An 18,680-nucleotide genomic window follows, 5' to 3' on the forward strand; every position below is an offset into this window, starting at 1 on the left:
ATTTGCTATTATTTTTGATAAGTGTTTGGAACACTTGAGACTCATGAATCTCAGAATTTGTTTTAACAAGCTAAACAGTCATTTAATCCACAATGAAACTAACCATTAGTTGCACTTGGTTACCAAATAGTTCCAAATGAGCTCCTCCTCAAACAGCAACAGCATTTTTCATTAATGCATGATTAACAATAATTAAACAACAATAAAACAGTCACAGGACACTTTGTTCTGCATTCAGCACTTTTGCTTTTAATTCAAGTATATTTTCGTTGAAGGACTTTGCTGATGATAGAGCTAATTAATTAATTAAGTAAAGGGTGTGAATAGTTTCTCCAGCACAGGTTGAGTGCTAACACGCCAGCCTAGCATCACTGAACCAGTCATGGATGCAGACTTCCGGTTGTGTTGGGCTCCTACTTGTGGACAAAAAGTTTCAGCTGCTATGATTCCAGTGCAGAAAGAATCCGACTTACACTTAGGATCCTTGGATAAACTTTGCAGCAACACACTTGTACTGCAGTAAGATTCTCAGATGTACTTAAATATTTACACACAAAGCTATGCTTAGTTGTCACAGTGAGTAGGCGCCTAGTCAGCAGGAAAAACAAAACAACTGATGAATGACTTCTGTGGCTCTGAAGGGACTTACAGAGTTAACTTGGTTTGGGCTTGAGACTTAAATTATTGAACAGAAAGTCTGTATTACACCTAACTAGGTGATGCTTGGTGGAAGGGATATAACATGACTTAGGACTGAAATGCATTTTGAGAATCCAAGGTGTTTGGAGCTGGATAAAAACATTTTCTGACATTTGTAAAAGTTGAAATTACTGTCTGAACACACTCCCGATGATAAACACGAACCGTATAATATAATATAATCTCTTGAATGAATCGTGGGACACTGTTTGGGTTGTTTGTTGCTAACAGCTATACAAGTACATGGAACTTGTGCTGCTACTGATGCTCAGCAGCTCTGCAGAGGCCAGCGTCTCTGTGCGATTACATGCTAGAGTGCAGTGGGAAATCCAAGCTGCATCCTCAAGCCGAACAGCTGTTCCAATCAAGTGGATGTAATTCTTCCCCTCAGCCACAGGTTAAGTGCCTTCCCCGGGACTCTGGCTACATCTCTAAATGGTACGAGACGATTCCTTTGCAGCCAAGTCAGTCTCTGGTGTCCTTCAGGGTACAATCAAGCTTACATTCCCATCTGCCCCTCCATTTCCCTCTGTCAGCATCACTTGAGGAACACCAGAGCTTACTATTAATAATGAATGTATAGCACCGTCATTAGTGTGAATAAATAATTGATCACAATACATGTGGAACATAGTTCATCTTGTAGATACAACAATAATATTAATTTTACTACCACTTCAGGTCTTATGTATAGACTACTTACACTATGAAAAGGGCATCATTTGTGCATGTTTCATGGTGAAGACTACCCAAAGAAAAAACCTCTTCATGTACAATTCAGTCATGTCTCTGAATCTTTAACAAGGCTTAAAGGTGAGTGCTTATGGCTATAACTGACTGGTGGTCATTTATATATATTTTAATATTTGATTTCTGTTTTATATTTGCAGAGCCTCAACAATATCTCAACAACATTTTATTTTATTTATTTTGTAAACAGAGAGGGGGGGGGGCTTGCCATTAAGATAATAATCCGCAAAGTAGTTGAATATACAGCCAAACTAATGACTGTCACATCAGCCTCTTATTACTTTATATCTAGTGCAAATAAGTAGGTGTCAGCAGCAGGTGGTTCGGGCCTATCCAGCAGGTGCTCCATCACAGGAGCATCAGGGAGGTTGGAGGCTGGGTCAGTATCTCAGTTGGAGATGTTCACTGAGCTACAAAATTTTCCTGGCAAAATGTTGTATTACAACAAGGCAATGAACATTAGCTTTGTGAGTGGATCAGTGTATACAGCAAAGCACTGTAAACTGTGTCCTGCAAACAGTCTGGTAAGGCACATAAGTGCGTCTTTAGATGCAAGTCACCCAAGGTATGTTCACCCCTTGGTGACTATTCCTCTTCAAATCAGAGATGACTTTGTAAACAGAGAGGCTCTTCCTCTGTGGCCTGCTGCCTGGCCTGATCCAGCTCCATTAAAGAGGCCAACAGGCTATTAACCCCTGCGTCAATACCGCACAGGTTCAGCCTCGCCTACAAACCCATTTCAGCAGCGGCCATAAACACTGGCCTTATTATAGTATCTCCGGGCCAAAGCAGGCTGCCCTGCATGACCTCCATAACAAAAGAGTCTTAAAGTCAGCATTAACTTGGGTGGGCCAAGGGCACAAACACACATGAACTGGTGATGTTAGGAAATGTAAACTAATGAACTGTTGCTGCATGTTACATTGGAAAGTTTCTTTCCTCAAGGGAGGGCAAAAAAAATAAATAAATTTCTTTCATTTGAGAATAAAAGTAGTTATGGGCTAGTGGGTTTGTGCATCCTAATGGATGATAAAGTGCGGCGACTGAATCACACTGTGCCACATCAGTTCATTCAAATCACATTTTTATGTCCCTCCTGGGAGGGAGTTTTATTCATAAGCTCAAAGCTTAATCAACATTATGCAAGGAGGCGTTGAAAAGGATAAAATTGATTAACTGACTTTTACTATTGCATTTGTCTCACAGCATGAATACAGTCGGATTATGAATGGGACTTTGAATTCATTTGGCTGCAAAGTAACGTCAAAGTTAGAAATTTCACATCCCTCTTATTCATGTGGCTATAGGGGTCTTACCTTAATAAAGAATTTCATAGGCTTCAAATTCTTGTAAGTAATGGGGGCTAGGGGACCTTTTATCAGCCTCTAACCATCATTAAAACTGAGCCCCTCTACAAGCGTAAACAAGCACAGACTTTTTAGACAGGAGGCTTATCATAAAAGTGCAAGAGGAACACCCTGCTGAGAGGCACTATGAGATCAGTCAAATCCCATCTTGGAATCTCACAAAACTACCCACAGCTACATAACAGTGAAGCATTCACAAGCATGCGTGCGCACGCGCACACGTGCAAAACTTGTTTTAGATTTATTATGTAATCTCACCCTGGGGTGAAAGAAGAAATGACAAGAGTCAATGTAAGAAATTAATAACAGCCCCCTTTAATAAATGTCATGGAAGGAAACAGTGATGTCACTTCTCTGCTCTTCCCTCAGGCAGGCTCAGGGTGTTTACCCAACACCCTCAGGTGCAGTGACTGAGACGTCGCTAGGCAACCGCGCCATCACTGTTGTTGCTCTGCCTCTGGCACTCAAGTGGGAGCTTATGTGGACTTAACTCTGAAAGAGCAGCAGTGTTGAGGAGTGGAAGGGGGATTACAAGGAAAAATATTGGATTGGGCTGAGGCACAAGGGGCAAGGCCTTACCTGAATCACCACCGCCACCAGACAGAGGGACTGTCACGCCACACTGGTTCTGTACTCGTGGCCAAAAGCCTGCTTTTTTTTCGTGTCTGTGCTTTCTCGCAGCAGCGCCATGCTTTTATATTATTAACAGCAGACTGCATCTCCTTCTGATGCCAAATGTTATGCAAAACATCGAATGAACGGCAGTCTGAACTGGAGGTCTGTATTGCGGGTGTAAACATATGAACACATGAACTCTAAACTCACCCAAATGTAGCCAGGATTTTAAGTATTAAGAGGAACACAGAGCCTAGCAATGAGAAGAAATGAGCTATTGCCACCTAGTGGCTTCCAGATCAACTTTCATTAGAAAAAAATGAAACTATGGTTCATAACCACTGATGGATCCAAATATTATTGTTCCCGTTTGGTCGGCGCAGATACGAAAGCTGCTCCTAATCAATGTAACATCAGGCTACTGTCCCAGTGGCAGAATGGCCTAATTACTTCCAGCCTATGGTTTATAGTGAATGTAGCAGCTGATGTGGCAGCTGTTGCCAGTGCACTGTGTGTGGGCTGATAATGGAGACGGACTCGAACAAGACAGCTCCACAAAGAAGCGGACAGACTGGTAGCAGACTGTGTGCATGATTTCATTTTTGGGTTAAGAGCTGAGTGTTTTGCTCCTGGGAGTTTTGCTTAATAGATGGCTGTATAGCCCCGTGGGGACACACAGAGTGTGGTACATGTGGCTTTACAGATGTTAGAGGATTAAGTAGAATTATCTGTGAACAGGTAGAGTAAGAAGGAATTAAAGGCATTTAGCTCAGAAATATCACTACCAAACCCAGTGCATAGCCAGTTTCAATAATGCAATGCTGCCCCCTAGTGCCCAACAGAAAAAGTACATAAAAAAATGATGATTTATGACTCTCAGAAATCACTTTAAAGACGTAACCACATCAATTACTGTAAAATCATTATTTATTCAAACTTTTTAATAGAGAAAATGTGATTTTCTTACTGCTGTATGCATAAATTCTCAATTCTATACAAAACCATGTGTAAAACTAGGTGTACCATTTACAAATATACAGGAAGAAACTCCAGTTTTTGAAGTCATTGATACCAAAAACCTAAGGGGCTGTCCAGTAGCACACCAAAAATAAAAGCAGGTAAAGAAGTGATTGGAGAACACTGTCAGTCACCATTAGAAGAGTAAAAATGCGTTTGTGGGCAACTACAAAAATAGAGTTTCAGGTAGATGTATGTTTGGTATAGCAATACAGGTTAAAAGCCTTCAGAAATCTACGTTTTAGAAATCAATACACATAGAACTAATTTTAAAAGTAATATTTGCAGATTCAAAACAAGAAAAAGAAAACAAAGAACACCCCTGGCCTTCACACACTGAAAGCTATACACTAATTTTTAACACGTCCTAAATGCACATTTTGTTTGGAATTTAAGCTACATGAAGCAAATGAGGTGTGACATGAAATTAAATAAATAACTAGACATTAATTTAACCATGAATTTAGTAAATAAATACAGTGGAGGGAAAAAAAAATCAAGTAAAGTTGACAGATATTGAGTGAGCTACGGCTTCATTAGTAACACCGGGGCTTGATTGCTTAGGGATGGCTGTATGGCTTATACATAGTTAGGAAGGCAACTCAGTAGGTTACACAGTTTGGAGTTCAAACTAATTCTGCAGAAACCAACACATAAAAATCAATAATCAATAAAAATTTCTTGTTGGGTCTAATAAAACAAATGATTTCATTGCTTCCAAGCCTAATATGCATACAAACATTTAGAAAATAAACTGTACTATGTTACAGTGCATAATTGTACAATATTTCATTTACTCATACAAAAAAAACCCTTCTTCTTAAAACATATTCTTTTTTTTTTGCACCATCATGACAAAAGATTAAATAAAAAGGGTCTCAGTCAGTGACTGCTCTGAAAGGAAATAGGCATTATATGAGGAGGGAGGTAGAGAGGCCATCCAATATGGCTACTATTGTATTTCAGGTAATCAGGTGTATCTGATAAACCTTATAATGTGCCAGGTCGCCTTTTCTCCTCCTCTTCACATACAAGAGTCTCTTATGCTCCCTCTCTGTGGTGGGAGCTGTTGGTCTCTCCACACACTTCATTGTCCCCTGCCCGCCCCCTCCTCCTCCTCACCTCTCCTCTTTGACATCAAGCCTATTTGAGAAAGCCCTTGTAGAGGAAATGGGAGCGACTGGTAAATCTCTCATTCTCCAAACAGAAGAGCAGGTCCCTGAGATTGACGCGTGTGATGCGCTGCCGTGTGGGTCTGGAGCCTGATGAAGCAGGCCCGCCAGACAGAGAGGGACCTGTTCCCGATCCCTGCAAGATAAGGGAGAGGGGCATAAGAAAGGGAGCGTGTGACATCCGTTACTGGTGGCAGCAGAATTTAATGACTGAATGGGTTTGCACGTGTTCACATTTATCCGGATATTTTTTAAGCTTTTCTCAGTTAAATAATAATGTTAACCAATGTAATATAAGCAGATTACACCAAGGAGAGAAGTTTATTGCAGGATTCTGAAATTAACCAGAAAAAATAGACATTTTTTTTAACTTTTTGACTGAAAAAAAGTGTAAATGTGTACTGTAAGGCACTGACAATATAAGAGAGATCAAAGTAAACAGACACACAAAAAAGTAAAGAAATGATAGGATAAACCACTTTCTCAAGAAAAGCACTGAGATGTTGCCACTTAGTTAAAATTTTAGAACTTTTTCCCTCGATTAGATCAGGCTAGAAGGTTTTAGAGAAAAAACCTGTATGCAGGAAGCAAAAGAGCAACTCCAGCATTAGTACTCACAGTGTGAGAAACAACAGTGGCTGTTCCATTGTCTTAAATGAATTTATCTAGTGACCTGTTTATATGTGATCTATGATTAAAATAGTCAGTTGACATTGTGCATGAGTGTAATGCTCTGGCTGATTTAATGACAGGTCTTATTCTGTTACTTTCTCAGCACTGTTCAGATAACTGGTAGCAGGTTTTTGTCAGGCTAGAGTGGACTCTCAGTGACAGCCTGTCACCAAATTAACTTTGTCTGGCTCTAGCGATCTCCGGGGAGAAAAATGGACAGTTATTGCCAATGTTAGCCATTTCTTTATGAAAAATATATTATGCAGAAAAAAAAAAAAAAAAAAAAAAATCAGGAGAAGCTAATCTTCTTAATGCTCCCACTGGAATTTGAACACAAAGTAATACGCTATCCATCTGGCACCGGCTATGACATATCCAACCTTTCTGCATAACGTCTGTGCCCTCGGTTCTCTTTTTGTTCAAGCACCGTACCAAATACTGCCCTCCACAAGGAAGTAAACCAGTTCTACATAAAATCAAGTTGACAGTCTGTTAATAAGGAGGCTGTCAGATAAACATCCACGATGACTTTCTGACAGGGTTTTATACACACATTAATAACTGACTTATTTTTTCAGTTTAATTTATAACTATTCATCACATTTACAAGTCTGCCCACTGGCCACTTCATTAAGTACACCTGTTCAACTGCTTCCTAACACAACTATTAAAATCAGCCAATCATGTGGCAGTAACTCAGTGCATTTAGGAAAGTGGACATGGTCAAAATGACCTGCTCAGATTCAAACTGAGAATCAGAGCGGGGATGAAATGCGACTGAATTGACTGAACTCTGACAGACAGGCTGCTCTGAGTATTTCAGAAACTGATCTTCTGGAATTTTCCAATACAACCATCTCTGGGGTTTCTACCAGGCAGTCCTCTGGACAAAAATTCTTGCTGCCAGAGAAGAATAGCCACACTGCTTTGAGCTTATAGGAAGGCAACGGTAACTTAAATAAGTACAAGTTACAATCAAGGTATGTAGACGATCATCACAGATGGGCTGCAGAAGAGCACACGGGTGCCACGCCTGTTAGTTAAGAACAGGAAACTGAGGCTACAGTTCACCCAGCCTCACCAAAACTGGACAACAAAAAATTGAAAAAAAATATCATTCAAATAGTAGGGTCGGAATTTGGTACAAACAACAGGAAAGCATGTATCCATCCAGCTTTCTAGCAACAATTCAGACTGCTGGTGGTGAAATGGAGTGGGGATATTTTCTTGGAACACTTAAGGCCCCAACTGACCATCATTGAAACACCACGTCCTTCCCTTTACAATCACTGTATACTAGAGTTGTGACTGGCGATGGCTTTCTAATCAATCAATGATCTAATTTCCCAACTCATGCAATAAATTAATGTCATTTTTTAATATCATTATTCTGAGATTGATAATAAATTAAATCTATCAAGCCACAGTTTGATCTTGCACCTCCAGATATAACCAACACATGTGCATAGATGCACGCACACGCGTCTGGACTTCTGCACACTTCGAAATGAATGTAGACACTGGTCTCTTTCCCCCCACACCAGGCATGTTGTCAGGTTGAACGGGAAGATACAGTAGAACTGTACATGTGATTGAACGTGGACTTCTCATCCTGGATGTGCTCACAAACCTGCACTAACTATGTGATGCTGTCCTGTCATTATGGCCCAAAATCTTTGAGAAATGTTTTCAGCACCTTGCTAAATCTGTGCAAATGAAAAAGACAAAAGAGAGTGCAACCCAGTACAAGCAATGTGTACCTCAAAAAAAAGTGTCCTGTGAGTAAATATAACAGAACAAGAAAATTAAAGTATAGGTAGGATTTAGGATTTCTTGTTTTATGTCACCTCGGCTGAAGCAGAAGAGGACGGTGAGTCCTTCCTCTTCTTCCTGGGGCCAATGGCTGCCAGAGCTGTCAGGTTGGCCTCCCTTTGTCTCATTTGAGCCAACTCCTGCTGTTGCATCTATACAACACAAAACACACACGTAAATTCATCATACACTACATAAATATAGAGAAACAGACTTTGTGGACAGTCATCTTTTTATTGTACCTCTTTTGCCTTCTGCTTGAGACGCAGCTGTTCTGGATCCTCTTGCCGAGCTCGAGACTGCAGAAACACAAGAAAGATGCAACAAATTAAACAAAAAGACAAACTAAAAACACATTGCAGGCAAAAGAAACCTAAGACCAGGTGGTGCAAGCACCGAGATCCATTCAACATCAATGTAAGCCTGTAGACAAAATATACTGATGTCTGTCAGCGATGCTGTACCTTAGCTGCCTTCAGGAGGATCTCTCTCTCCTGCTCCTCTTTTCGTTGTTTCTCTAACTGGTCCAACTGCTCGAAGAATTTCAGCTGAGTACGAACATCGCTGCTCTGCTCGTAGTTGTTATCCTCCTGCCAAGTGAAAGAGTTGTTAAGATTTTATATTAAATAGACAGTGTTCCAACTCATTTACTGCAAGACATGCCTATCATTTGCAGATTAAAACCAAATGGAAAAAGATTTTGCGGCTACAAACCTTGAAAGTGATGTTTTTCTGCTGGGCTACTTGGGAGACTTTTTCAAGTATGTTCTGAAGTCGCTGTTGAGCAGCGTGCGAGACGTAGTTCACCACCTCAGGACCGAGCTCGGTTACACCATACCTCCTACCTGGAGCAGAAAAACCACAACAGTGTTATGAGGCTGATAAAACAACAAACGTCGCATTGAGGTTTTGCAGGCATCTGAGTGCTAAACCACATGACTTTTTCTTGTCTGCCATTTTGGACGTTGATGGTTACAGTGTAGGATAAAGTGAATAAGGCCGCAGTCGCACAGACAGTGGTGGGCAACCATCTGGTAGCCATCCTTCGTGAGGGAAAAAGACTGGATGAAAGTTGTTGCTCGAGGTTGATTGTACCTGGGAAATCTAGTGCTAAAGCCCCAGTCACACAGCCCTAAAGACCATTCAATGACTCCTGACAATGATTCGCTCAATAGAAAGTGCTTTGAGTGTTCTGGTAGAATAGAACAGCTCTATATAAGAACCAGTCCATTCACCATTTGCCTCACAAGATGGCAAAAACCTTGCAATTACTTTGGTCACTAGCAGACTTCCATGCAACACTTTCCAGCTACTTTCCGAGCTACAGTATAACTCTGGAAAGTAACTGGAAATGGAGAGCATTAATGCAAAACTGTCACCTCTTGAAACATGTTGGCTCCAACAAAAAGGCACAACCTTTTGCTTTGAAGGAGAACATTGTCAGAACATTGTCTAGTCTGTTTGACTAGTACTTAGCAAGTATTTGCAGACAAGTCTGCAAACATCAGGTGTTTTTGGCGTTCTAGTAGCTTATCATAAGAAAGATTTTAGTGCAGCACCCTGTTTGTGACCATTCTCAACCTTCCAGGAAATACTTGCAAACCACTCAGGGAACACACATTTTTCGTTTGCAAATGGCACTTGTATTACATCCAATGTGGTGGACAACTCAAACAATGTCAGCATCACTTGAGAAACCTGTAGTGTCTCACCGATCTCCAGCATTTTCCTCTGCAGTATGGCATAGGAGAGAAACGCTTCGTCCTTACAGGAATGTGTCACCGCTCCCACTGTAATGGAATTGGTGGCGAGGATATTGGCGCTCTCTTCTGACAGGTTCACTCCAGCCATGGAGGCTACGTCATTGATGTCATCATCATCTCTGTCAATAAACATCAAGTAAAAAAATTCATCATGAAATTCATTCATGAAATATGGCGCACAATACTAAGACTTCAAAACTATCGATCCAATTTTTAACCCTAGAGCCAGCTAGAGTTTTTGAAGCAATAAAAAGATGCATTGACATTTACTTAAGCCTTTAATTATTACTTAACTACAGTTGCTGGTTTTCATCTTTCAAGTAAACCTTTTGTTGATAAAAAACAAAACTAGAAGGACTCATTTAAATCTCACTTACTTGAAAGTACCACCCGCCTCTTTGAGCTTGTTTTTTTGAGCTGGGGTCAAGGCTGCAACAAGGACTTGTTTAGAACCAAGCGGCCCCTCCGGCCTCAGGGGAACTAGCAGGGACAAAACAGATTAACTACATTGACTCGCAAAAAAACAAATACTGTGACTCACCCAATAAAAGGTGCACATACACAAACACACACATTCAGAAGTGTTGTTAGACTGACATCCTCACCTGGTTGTAGCTCCTTAAGCTGGACCTGCTGCTGTCCCAGCACGATGTGACTAGGGGCCTGATTCCTGAGAGTCATCACGGGGGTTGTCGGTAAGGTTACCTGAGGTCTCAGAATTGCTCTTTGCTGCTGAGGCTGGAGAACCTGAAAAGGTAAAGTTTAAAATTGAGAATTTAACAGTATTATATTGTACGTTGCATTGTTATTAAGTAAATATTGAAACTCCTTCAGAACTTCTTGCCATCTCATTTTTCCTTCACACATCTGTTAGATAAAGCCTAATGTAGCAGAGGTGGCTGACTGGACTTCATTAAGACAATTCCTGAAGACGTTTAACCTCTCACCTAAGAAGTTTCTTTAGTTTCATGAGAGGTAAAATGTCTTCAAGACATGTCTTAAAGAAGTCCAGTCGCTTTTCTTTCCAAGCTCCTTAGATTACCATGACCTGGATGACTGAGAACCTTCACAGACATATTGGACATTTTGTAGTGTAGAATTTCTGAAACAGTTCTAGATGAGACTTCTACATTTCTCTGCTGGTAGTCTGAGTAAACTATGCAGAGTTCTCTCAGATTTAATGGGTGGCTTCTCCCAACTTTCTGCCCAGTTCATTCATATTCAGTCAGATCCAGGACACATCCAGGTCCAGGGTTCGTACCACGAATGGACCCAGAACTGTAGAAAACCAACTCATACACCATAAAAAACAGAGTTGCACTACAACGTCAATAACCAAATAGCCACTAAATATGATGTGTGCAAGTCAGCAGTGATCAGATGCTTGGAGACTTTTTTAGCCTTTATTTTTGCCTTTATCTTCACCATGCTTGGCAATGCTTTGGTCCTTTATTCCTTAAACAACTCTTTTCTTTTGGTGAACACAATGATTCTAAACAGCTAAATGACGTCCTCTCTCCATTTAAATAGGTGGAATGCCAGATTATAAGATTGTCTGCTAATTAGCACCTCACCTAATAAGTATCAATATTACTTCAAAGACTTTTTAGAGCAGAATAAGCAAGCAATCAAGAAATCATCATTTCTGTGTGTAGAGGTTTCAGTTTCAATGCTCTACAGAAAGAACACAGCATTTATTCAGTGAGGTGTAATGTCAACAAAACATCTTGTAACATCTCTAACTGGAACAAGAGCTACCTGAGTCAACATCTAAATGAATTTTACTTACCAGTGAGGGCATTTGTCCTGGTTTGTTAATGCCTGGCTGGAGCAGGGGCCTACTAACTGGTGTAGGAAGGCGAGGGGCTGGGCTATCGAGGACCACTGTAGTAGGGGTGGTAGAGGTGGAGGAGACTGAACCTGAGGCTGGCTGGGCGAGCTGACTCTGCTGGATGAAAGTTGCTGAGTCTGGGGTGAGCTGCCTCAAAGCTGGGAGGCTTCTCTAAAAAAATGAAGACAGTTGGACAAATATTAGCCTTACAATACCCTTATGTACAAACTTAAAGGAAATGCACACACAAAGCCTCGCATTTTAATGGTCACTGTACAAAGATGCAATAATTATACTTACCTTGAGGAAAGGCACAAGATAAGGTTGGGGTGAGGAGTTGAGCTCTTTGTACAATCTGCTGGTGAACTCTTCAGCTTCCAGTTTGCCCTCCTAATAAAACACAAAATAACAAAATGAGAGCTGAATGTGGGTGACTGTACCGTCTGTGCGTCCAATCTAAAACACAATCCAGGACTTTTTACACAAAAATACATTCAGAATCACTTCCAAAAGGTCTCTCTTTTTCCTTTTTGAGTTGTATACATAAGTGGTAAGGAATGCACCCGCATCAAACCCATCCTATCCCCTCCTGCCTGCCTGCTTCTCTCTGAAAATGAATTTCATACTAGTGGGTGTTTCTCTCTATTTAAAAAGCTTATTATGCATTTTGAAATGATATCAGTGTGAAGAGAGCCAAAGGTTTACTCACTAGCAGATCCTTGACCAGCTCCCTAACAGTGGCTGCAGTTTCTGTGGATTGCTTTCCACTGGATGCCAGCTTGATCAGTGTTGAGAGGAAGTTCTTACATTTCTTCACATTCTCAATTGTCTCCTGCCAAAAAGGAAACACAGAAAAACCCAATTAAACCCAATTTAAAAAAAATAACCATGCTGTTATACGTCACAGTAATTAAAAAAATAAAAATAAAAAATTACACTACAATAATGTGCAAGTTGTCTTTTCTTTAGTGCTCATTTCTTTACATTTTGCCACGAAAATGTGTGCTGTGACTTATTAAAATGTGGAAATTCAATATTTGGAATGACCACCTTTTATTCTTCAACACAGCCTGAACTCTAAGATAAGCTTTCTTGTCAATTCTTAAGTAGTCTTCAGGAATAGTTCTCCAGCTTCTTGAAGGACATTCAAAGCTCTTCTTTGAATGTTGTCTTTTTGTTCTGTTCTGTAGAGATGATCCCACACTGCTTTAATAATGTAAAGCTCCAAGCTCTGCAGAGGCCATGACTGATGGTTTAAAGTGTTCCTCTATCCAGGAATGCTCTGGGATTATTATCACACTGAGTATATATTGATGACAAATTAAACCTAAAATTTTGATTCATGACTCCATAAAACCTCAGTTGGGTTCTTATGTAATTTAACATACAGTAAATTGCCAAAAGTCTTCACATGCATATGAACCAGAATGACATCGAAATTCCTAATCTACAGAGTTTAATATGCAGCTATAGCAGCTTTAACTCTTGAGAGAAGACTTTCCACAAAGTTTAGGAGAATTATGGGAATTTTTGAGTTTTTTCCAAAAGTGGATTTGTGAGGTTATTAATGTTGGACAAGAAGTCCTGGCTCACAGTCTCTGTTCTAATTCATCCCAAAGGTGTTCTGTTAGGTTGAGGTCAGGACTCTGCAGAGGCCAGTCAAGTTTTTCCACACCAAACTCACTCATCTATGTCTTTATGGGCCTTGCTTTGTACACTGATGCGCAGTCATTTTGGAACTGTTCCCACATGACTTAGGGCTGCCACTTCTTCTTTTGTCCTCCACTTGTCCAGTTTTCTATAAGTTTTTTTAGGACACACTGCACAGTACGTCTGGTTTTTAAGTTCAGGTAAGCTGTAAGCTACCGTTCTGGGAATCACCTTGTTGCTGTTAAAGCACCATTTCATCCCTGTTGAACTTTTCCTCTTTTTTTGTAGAGTCAACTAAAAAACTGGGAAGAAATTATGTGTTTCTGTGGCATGCTGCTAGTAACAAAAAAGCCCAAATATACAATTTAAAATCGGGTCTTTGTCAGGTTGTCTGTTATGTATAGAGAAAACACTGGTTAATCCCTTGAGTTAGGTGCTTTTTTAAAATCCTTGAATGATTTATAAATCAGAGTTAAGTGGCTTAAAAAAAGAAGAAGAAAACATATTCCTCTTAACATGATTTAAGTCCAAGGACTGGCATGAGTGAAAAGCAGACAATGTCCAAAGAGAAACTTTGAAAGACCCTCAAGAACTATCGCTGAAGACCACTTGAAAAATGACAAGAAAATCAGGCTCCTTGTAAGCAAAAGATAAAGAAATGAGGGATGGCTCAAGACTTTTGCAATAAGTATGTGTCTAATAGAGTAAATGCATCACATGAAGTATTATAAACTCTACAATACACAGCAAAGCACAGTCATCCAACTCCATTTGATCTATTGCAATTGACACAACTCACTTTACTGAATGCTACTGAGGTAACTGTGGTCCCAGCTGTTTGGCTCACTGTCCTAGAGGTCATTCCAGGTACTGCTGCCCCAACTGAGCTCTGAAAAAAGGATATATAAATAAACATAAAGTTATGTTATTTGGATTGTTGAACTGTTTCAAAGACAGCTATTTGCATCATTAGAGAACAGTATGAGATTTAAAGCCATTTCACAGTTGCTCAAGTACATCAATCAATCTTCAAGTTTATATAAGGAAACAGGTGCACTTCTCTTGCAGCGTCTCAGCTGGGCGCTCTTCCTTAAAAAAATCATTTCAGTTGGCTGCTTCACTAAGATATTAGTGAAAGTCTGGACACCAATAACCATCGTTTTTTTGTCGTTCATAACTAGTTTATAATTTGCAGAGATATTTCTGCGTGTGTTAACACATAACTTGCCCAGGTCGAACAAGGTCCACAAGAGCCAGATTTCCCAATGCCATGCATGACTAACTCAGTGTGAAAACTACCTGCTCTTGTGAGCAACATCACTGTACATCGTCCCACATAGATGGAAGCAAAATGACAAACCTGAAGGTAAAATGACAGTAATCCTAGTACAGAATTCATTTCTCTTCAACTTAATAAAATGAGTAATAAACAAATGTCACATTTATAGATTCGTGTTTGTCAGTGAAACAGCAGTAATCATTAAAATAAGAAAAAAAGACTTCACTTTTACTCAAATGCACTTAAGAGAAATGACTTGATATTTTTTCCCCTCTTTTCTCTATTAAAGCTCAATGTGGTCACTGAAAAATAGTCCTGCAGTAGCATTTGTATAACAGTCCATAAAAGTAAACATTAAGCCAAACTACTAGAATTGCGCTTTCTAACTAATTTTACACCCAATATAATATTGACTTAACAGCAGTCATTCTGGCATAAAGTAGCAATTAAATAAACTAAATCTTGTATATAAACATCTAAAAGTAAAATCCATAACATTTAAATTGTTTGCATTTTGTATAAACACAATAACTTCTAATTAAAAAGCAAATGAGGGATTTAAAAGCATTCCCTATTCACAACAAACAGAGGTTTCTCAAAACAATGTAACTCAAGTAGGTTTCCATTGTATGGCCTATGTGCCTGGAAATATCATGCTCTGAATATTATTTTGTGTCTCTAGCTCACACGCTATTACAAAGAAAATACTGCAAAGGCAGTCACATCAGAAATCAAATATGTTTCGCTGCCAACCGACCTGAAGGATAGGTGGTCTGTGAAGAGTAGTGGTTGCAGTCAGTGATGCAGGAGCTGGACAGCCTGGTCGGATGATGGTGCTGGGAGTCACTTGTCTGCTGATGACAGTGTTTCCAGGAGCCTAAGAAGTGGCAAAAAGCAAAAGTTGACAAGCAACATCCAAGTCTATAAAAACTTAAAATGCATTAATCTTGCAGCTTTACAAGGCTTAAGACCAATAATAAAATCCACGACATGCAGTGCATGGGGAGCAGCATTGTAAGTTATACAATCTAATATTCTGCTCAACAGGTGTTTTCATCAACTGTGTGCAGGTTGAACGTGGCCCGAGCCACTAATATGAAGTGGTAGATAATTGTTGTGAAAATGATCTCCTTACCTGGCCTGGAGGCACATTCGTTGGTGTAGTGGCCCGAGGTGCCAGGTCTCCCTGCACCTGGGCTTGCATCTGGGCCAGAGCCTGCTGAGGAATCATCAGCAGCTGTCCACTGTCACTCCGTACAAGCACCATTCCTGACACCCGTCAAAAAAAGAAAAAAAGAAAAAAGAAAATAACATACTATAAACATCAACATCATAACAGTAACCAGCAAATAACAAATGAGCAAATTAGTGTGACTTAAAGACTTCAGTGTGCTTCTGGTAGTAAATCTGAGGGCACGCACGTACTATATATATACTGTACTGGGATAACAACAGTCAGTTATTTTTGCAATAATTCAGAAAGACAAAAAAAGGAACTAAACTAGTGACTCAGTTAAGTGTGAAATAAATGCCTTATCAACTAACTCCACTCACCCGGTGGAAGCTGGATGTTATGGATACTGGGTTGTCCCGGTGTAGCCTGGGGTAGCCTTGGGGCCAGCATCTGAGGTGTCAGAGCTCGGATTCCGCCAGTAGCGGCAGCTGCCGTCGCAGAAGTCCGGGGAACGGTGACGGCGCCGGGAGTGACAGTGGGCTGCGGTGCCGACTCTGTTATTGTTGTGGGTGGCTCTGCCTTGATGATGTGCGTCCCCGCGCTGATGGCCACAGAAATGGAAGGCTGCCCGTTGTTTACAAGCGGAGTTTGCATGCCGATACCTGTCTGACTCGATGCACTGGTCGCCACAGAAGGGCTCGCGCTATTGTTCCCATTCAAAACTGCACCCGACCCAGCGGTTTGCATAGGTGTCCTGACGAGTGTCACAGTGGGTCCCGTTGCTTGGCTCACAGGCTGAGCTGAAGCCACAACGCTCTGAGAGTTCATGAGCGGGGTCTGAATTACACTGTTTGAAGAGGGGGGCATTGTGACACTGGCCAGCCCTTTTGACAACACTGGTCCACTGTTGACAGCTGTGACAGATATCGCAGCGCTGCTGCTGCTACCAGTGCCACTTGTCACTATCGTCCCCCTGAGAGTGGCAGCGTTTCCTGAATTGTGAGAGTTCATAGTTTGGCTCCCATTGAAAGTCTGCACCGAGTATGAGCCCACTTTCCCCTGATGATTAGGGAGAAAAGTTACGCCGCTACTAACGACAAGTGTTTTGCCAGGGTCGTGTCCCGTGTTGGAGTCCGTGCTGGCCGTCGATGCGTCCATAGCTGAACCATGGGGAGCTCGTTATGTAGAGACCCCCCGCACTTCAACTTGTTTAACAAGGAGCACAAACAATCTTGAATGCGATGGGGCAAGACTATGTCACAGTTGCTGCTTTTCTCTGTCAGCTCCGGCGATCGCTTTCCGTTTACAGTAGGAGAGACAAAGAGAAAAACAACATTAGTAGTTTACAGCGTACCTGTTTTAGCAATCGTCTTGACCAAGTCCCAGCTGGGCATTAGCTCGAGCTACCCCCTTGTCCCGGAACTATAGCCATGTAATTACCGGCAGCCTCGTCCCTAACCCAGTGGTTGTTGTGACACAAGAACGACAGTTGTGACTCTACAGACCGTGCAGGATGACAAACTACCGCTTTATTCACCCCTGTGACTAACAAGAGCTCTTCCAGCGGGCCAGAGCCAACCGCCATCTTCACACTCTTGCGAGCTTGTGAAAAGTGAGGTACTTACCAACTGACGTGCGCTTGCGCACAACAGCTAAAAGTCTCCGAGCAGGGACTTCTGAGAGTTGTGATTGGCTGCTCCACGTGTAAAAGGCGGTACCAATGGCTTCAGCTGTCATTCCAGGGGATGCTCGAGACGGAACAACATCGTATCGGAGATAATCTGTTTTCGTCAAATGTTACACTGTCAGCGACGTGTTTACACTAACACGATAACTATTCGGCTGAAGAATTTCAATATGTGTCGTTTGGTAGAAGAATAATTGGGTTTGCGACAAGCTAACAAACCGAATTTAACAGGTTATTCGCGCTCGGTGCACTGTGCAAGATGGCTGCAGTGTTATAGCCGAGTGAAGTTGCTGTTGTGATGAGGCGTTTGAGGGCGCCCCACCCTGCTTTAGAGAGGAAATGTACAGTGCAGTCAGCCAGTCATGGGATTTAGAGCTTTTTTTTTTTTGTTTTTTTTTAAGCGTACCGACTGCTATGAATGCCAGCGAAAGAGCAAAGTTTGTTTTGCTTTCATTTTTGTGTTGAAATAAAGATCCAGACGTGCAGGTGTTTATTTTATTCCTTTCAAAAAAATATTCAGCAACTTTGGCAGCAAACTCATAATGGCTCAAGTTTCGTGGGTTTTTGTTTGTTTTGTTGTTGTTGTTGTTTTTTTTAATGATTTAACTTTTTACAAATGTCGCTCCAACATTTAAAAGGGAGAAAGTATGTAAAGTATGTACTACGCTCTAGAATAATTTCTAAAAAAAATGATATTTTAATACAGTCTAAATGTTTTATTTTAAATTTTGTTCTGACCTTCAAAAAATATATATATTTTTTTTATTATTTGTAAGCAGCTGGAGTAATGTTATATAGTTTTATTTATATATTTTTCAGTTCGATAAATTACATATCATATACAATCACCGTTATTAGGAACACCTTCCTTGTTCTGGGTTAGACCCTGTTTTTACCTTCAGAGTTGTCCAAATTCTTTGTGGCACAGATTGAACACGGTGCTGGAAACATTCTTCAGGCTTTGGGCCCATATTGATGTAGCATCACACAGTCGCTGCAGATTTGCAGACTGCACATCCACGATGTGAAGCTCCCATTCCAGCACATCCCAGATGTCATGTATTGGGTTGGCATCTGGTAACTGTGGAGGCCATCTGAGTCCAATGAACCCATTGCTATGTTTAAGAAACTAGTTTGAGATGATTTGAGCTTTAAGCAGTTTCTTATCCTGCTGGAACCATTAGAAGACTGT

The 18,680-nt window shown here is 40.8% G+C and overlaps 1 protein-coding gene across 2 annotated transcripts; it reads right to left on the minus strand.

Moving 5' to 3' along the window:
• Positions 1-4,340: 4,340 nt before the first annotated feature.
• taf4a (TAF4A RNA polymerase II, TATA box binding protein (TBP)-associated factor) lies at positions 4,341-18,198 on the minus strand. 2 transcript variants are annotated; one of them, XM_039611947.1, is made up of 16 exons: positions 17,427-18,198; positions 16,182-17,096; positions 15,763-15,896; positions 15,385-15,504; positions 14,148-14,237; positions 12,408-12,530; positions 11,999-12,088; positions 11,657-11,869; positions 10,473-10,614; positions 10,245-10,347; positions 9,817-9,986; positions 8,819-8,949; positions 8,569-8,694; positions 8,347-8,403; positions 8,140-8,256; positions 4,341-5,756 (listed from the first exon to the last, which is right to left on the minus strand). In XM_039611947.1, exons 2-16 carry the CDS (start codon positions 16,957-16,959, stop codon positions 5,592-5,594), a joined length of 2,559 nt encoding a protein of 852 aa, XP_039467881.1. In that variant the 5' UTR covers positions 16,960-17,096; positions 17,427-18,198; the 3' UTR covers positions 4,341-5,591. The 2 variants fall into 2 exon arrangements, with proteins under 2 accessions (XP_039467881.1, XP_031604438.1); XM_031748578.2 differs by lacking the exon at positions 17,427-18,198 and adding an exon at positions 17,242-17,418.
• Between the last annotated feature and the right edge of the window lie 482 nt (positions 18,199-18,680).

This window comes from Oreochromis aureus, linkage group 5 (assembly GCF_013358895.1).
Source record: "Oreochromis aureus strain Israel breed Guangdong linkage group 5, ZZ_aureus, whole genome shotgun sequence".
NCBI classification, from domain to species: Eukaryota; Metazoa; Chordata; class Actinopteri; order Cichliformes; family Cichlidae; genus Oreochromis; species Oreochromis aureus.